The sequence below is a fragment of the Buceros rhinoceros genome, unplaced genomic scaffold (genome assembly GCF_000710305.1).
Source record: "Buceros rhinoceros silvestris isolate BGI_N320 unplaced genomic scaffold, ASM71030v1 scaffold40019, whole genome shotgun sequence".
Classification (NCBI taxonomy): Eukaryota; Metazoa; Chordata; class Aves; order Bucerotiformes; family Bucerotidae; genus Buceros; species Buceros rhinoceros.
Genome location: NW_010431841.1, coordinates 13,813 through 18,275, shown reverse-complemented (window position 1 = coordinate 18,275; position 4,463 = coordinate 13,813). Strand labels below are relative to the sequence as shown.

At 40.3% G+C, this 4,463-nt stretch overlaps 1 protein-coding gene across 1 annotated transcript in view; it reads left to right on the top strand.

Moving 5' to 3' along the window:
- Window positions 1-2,116: 2,116 nt before the first annotated feature.
- LOC104499947 (BTB/POZ domain-containing protein KCTD5-like) overlaps window positions 2,117-4,463 on the top strand; it is a gene marked incomplete at its 3' end in the record, with an annotated part of 14,354 nt that continues 12,007 nt past the window's right edge. Inside the window, exons 1-2 of the mRNA XM_010143530.1 lie at window positions 2,117-2,242; window positions 3,608-3,716. Coding sequence (XP_010141832.1) covers window positions 2,117-2,242; window positions 3,608-3,716 — 235 coding nt within the window. The remainder of the gene's footprint in view (window positions 2,243-3,607; window positions 3,717-4,463) is intronic.

Genomic DNA, 4,463 nt, shown 5'->3' with positions numbered 1-4,463 from the left:
CCTTTGAAGATCTAGTGTAATCGGATTTTCTTAGTGACTGCAGCACGAAGTGCTTAGTGTACGTCGAAGGATAATCAGGCAGCTCACTCTGGAGGAGGAGGGAGAAGGCGTCTTCGCTAGGAAGATGCCGAGGGAGTCAGTTTTATGCCTCTTTTGCCTGTGCGTTCTTTGCGTGTTGTGACAGTGATCTGTGCTGGACAGTTCACTCGTTTGCTCTGGACTCCGTTGCGCTGAGCTCTGCGGTCCCAGTCCGCGGCGCACATCTTCCGCGCTCGCTCTGGTGTCGCACCCCGCGGTGCGGTTAGCGCCTGCAAAGCATGTTCGCTACAAGCGCTCATAATGAGCGCGGGGGTGCGGGCGCCGGGCGGGTGAGCTCAGGCGATGCAGGTTGCTCGTGACCTCTCTTGAGGTGGAAGTTAACCGAGACGGCCTGACGTAGCTTGTTGCTGTTGTTTTTGTTGTTGGGAGCTCTCTTTAGCATGTAGAAATCTGCTCAGGTCTAAGAATAATTGCTGATACTGTAGTCAGTAAAAAAAAATTTTTTGGAGGCCTTTTGTGTCAGGAGCAAAGTACCCGTTGTTGTTGGTGGTTTTGCTGAGAGCTTTGAGTTACTCTGCTTCTGTGACCCGCCGGCCTGTCTCTGTAACGCGCAGAGCTGGTGGGCAGTGTTGCCTCGGAGCGTGATGGCAGAAACACTGTGGTGTAAAGAATACAAAAACCTTGCTGAAGAAGCTTGTTCCTAGAGATTTATTTCCTTTAACTGGGAGGACTTCCAGTTTGGTAAGCCCGTGTTTCTTAATTCCACCGATGAACAAAGACTATGCTTTTTTTCTTTAAAACAGTGTTTCTTTTCACCAGTTTTTTTTTTCTTTTTCACCAGTCCTTTCCAACATCACTGTTTTGTGTTCCTGTATGAAGTAGTACTTTTCAGTTGTAATTCATGCAGTTATCAGCTAATTTAATTTTTTGGGGTTGTATCTATAGATTGTTCATCCTTGAAGTGTTTTGGTAGATATTTAAATATTCGATTTTATGTAAATAGATTTAAATGTGACACATTAAAAATACACCGTTTTATGCACTATCTACTGGTTTTGGTGCATAGTCTCTCTTCTGTGAGACCGCGAGCTGAAGTGAGAAGATTTCATCAAGCACTTCCTGCTCCGACTGTCGGTTAACTGGCAGCACTTTTTAATACGTTAGCATTTGCTTGAACAGTTAATTTTATATAAAATATAACACCACTTCTTCCAAAATCACAGTGTCTAAGTGTGTAAAGCATTTAGCTTGTATTTATAGAAAGATGTGTATGCGTTTTGCAGTTTGGGCTGTGGCCTTTCAACATTCTATCAACCCTGCTTAGGCAAGCGCAGTTACTAAATCCATAAAATATAAAAATATATCCACAATCTTTTTTCCCATGAAACATTTTAGGAGAGTTTTCAGATATCACAGTTCAGTAATCAAACCTTTTCATATCAGCATTAATGTCCAAATGCAAAGTATTGGGTCAATAGAATGTTTTTCAAGTGGAAAAAGTATCACTATCACATGTAGTTTTGGGGGAGAATGATTCAAATTTAGCTAGAATTGTCAGAAGTGATGCTTTTTAAAATTTTTTTCATTTAGTGATCACTTTTTTTTAGTGATGCTTTACCTGTAAACTACGAGAATATTAAAAAAAAGAATAAATAAAAAAGTATTTGGAGTACTGCCACATCTCTCCAGTATATGTCTGCAGGATACCTATTGTATCAAAACTTCAGGTGTTGAAGGATTAATACTGTCAGTGATCCACTTGATAGTAGAAAGGAGCAGTGGATCTGTTAGACATCTGTCTTACCAATCTTCCTTAGAGCCCTGGCCAGCACAAAGCATGTCAGCGCGGCGTGGGTCACAGGTGGTCACACACAGACTCTGAATTTTGAGGGGAATACCAATTTTGCTCCTTTCTATCTTTGTCAAGCTCTGCAGGGGAATTTCCTGAACTGTTTTGCGTTCTGCAGAATGCTGTACTCTGTTCAGTAAACTGAGCATCAGTTAGTTTGATCTGTCCCTTCTTTTGTCTGCATGAGGCAGCAACTGCATCTTAACCATACTTTGTTTTTTTTAGAAGATGGGCACAAGTACCAAGCACCCTTGCTTGGTACGCAGCTGTTACCAGTACCCTGCAAGTCTTTGTACGTCTGACCTAAGACAAAACCAAAAGTTTTTAGAACAAAATGTTGAGGTTGAAGAAAAGGTGGGTTTGTTGGCCTTATATTAAAAAAAAAGGGAAAAAAAAAGGAAGAAAAGGAAAAAAGCTGGTATTTGAATCCCACCAGAATGTAGCCTTTGTTCTGATTATTCAGATTTCCAAACAAAATGATACTTTCTTTATTTTAAGTATTATTTGTAAGCTTAATTTTCAGTGTTTTCACCTAAGGCTTAGATTTTTCATGCTGACGTGAGTTGGGAAAGTAGAAAAATATCCACAGGTTTGAATATTAGTTAACTTTGCTAAAAATGCTTTTGCCTGCCCTGCCTTTGAGTTGCTCAAAGCTCTAGGCAAACAGAGGAAACAAAGTGTTATGTCCCGCCCTTGCTCACCAGCGCCCTTTTTCACTTGAAGAATGCAAGGCTTAGGCAGAGGGTCTTATCACCTGACGCCTCATTGTTTGGGACAAGATAAAGAGGAGAAGACTATTGTCTCTGCAGCCACGAGGGAGGATGTCGCTTAACTGGACCTGAGTCATAGATACAAAAAGATAATGACCAGCCCTCCCCGAACTGCGCCTGCTTAATAGACTGTTGAATATTACTTTCTCCTCCCAGGGGAGGCATAAGTCCGAGTTAATGAGACATGCGATGCATGACGTTGTGTGACCTGTAACATGAAAGAGGACTGCGCATGTGCAAAGGGGAGGAGACCTAATTTATATCGGGAGCAGGAGAGACTAATACATCTGTACCAGGCGGTTGAGCAATCCTTTGAATATGTATGTTTTACTGCCTTAAATAAGAGGCCAAAGCTACGACGTGGTGTGCATGCACCTTTAAGGGTACGCGACCCTCGCTGCACCCAACTCTATAGAGCTGAAATCACAATAAACAGACCTGCTTCACAATCTATCTTGATTGCGGAGTTTTTCCACGCATCAGACGGTGTTGATGATGTTTTGATAAGGGGTTTGGAGGGCATTTGATCGGGTATCAGAAGTTGTGTAGTACATGATCGAGTCAAGTGATCAATCTGAAACAACTACAACTACATTGCTGAATTCCTCTGAATGCCTTTAATACATTTGGCTTTAAGGGATGTGGCTATGTCTGAATCCTGCTTGTAATTCAGATGCTGAGCTGAATATTAGCTTGCAATTCCCGCCTGGATGTGCAAATCACTGTGGGTTTTTTGTTTGGCTTTTTTGTTTTGTTTTTTTGTTTGTGTGTCGTTTGGGTTTTGGTTTTTTTTTTTTTGTTTGGTTTGGTTTTTTGTTTTGTTTTCTAATCATATTACTGTGGGTTTTTTGTTTGGTTTTTTTGTTTTGTTTTTTTGTTTGTGTGTCGTTTGGGTTTTGGTTTTTTTTTTTTTGTTTGGTTTGGTTTTTTGTTTTGTTTTCTAATCTAGGATGAAACAGGTGCCTATTTAATAGACAGAGACCCAACCTACTTTGGTCCAGTGCTGAACTATCTCAGACATGGGAAACTGGTTATTAACAAGGACCTGGCTGAGGAAGGTAAGATGTTACTAAATTTCTTGCGTTCTTGTCACTTGCTTATTATTTTCACTGCTTTTGAGTCAGTAAAAGTAACTGCAAGTAGATGTTAAATTTTAATCAGTGGAGCATTTTGATCTGTTGCAAGCAAAGCTGATAGGTATGGTGCAGTTATAGTATATGCTGTTATTTGAGTCTTTCAGGTATGATTCCTGACTTCACAACCCTGTCCCCGGTTAAAAATAGACTATAAATAATCCAACTGAGGGGAGATGCCTTTTATCTTGTATCTTTCCTATATCAAATATTCCTATTTGAAATATGAAGTATTTGGGTTTAGTCCTCTTCAAGCAAAAGAATACTGGGTTTAGAAGATGTAAAGTGAAGTAAGAGTGGAGTTCTTTGATGTTCAGATGTGCGGAATATGTTCTTGAAGAGTAAATTCTGCCCCACCCCCACTCCCCCCTTCTCCCTTCCTGTCCCCGGTTCATATTAATTTTACCCTAATGGAGGATGACTGTATTAAATCATATAGTAGTAAAACTGTAAGGTATTGAAGAATTTGATGAATGAGAAATACAGTCTAACAATATTAGGAGGAAATAATGTGAAATACAGTTTCCATGTGCACTGTTAAATACATAGTATGTGTGGAGAACAGGTAAGTCTTGAACGTGTAAGTGGGAGTAGTCTGTAAACTTTTGTTTCAGGGTCTAAGATCTCAAATGACAGGAAGAAAAACTTTCTGCATACTAGCAGCTGCAGACC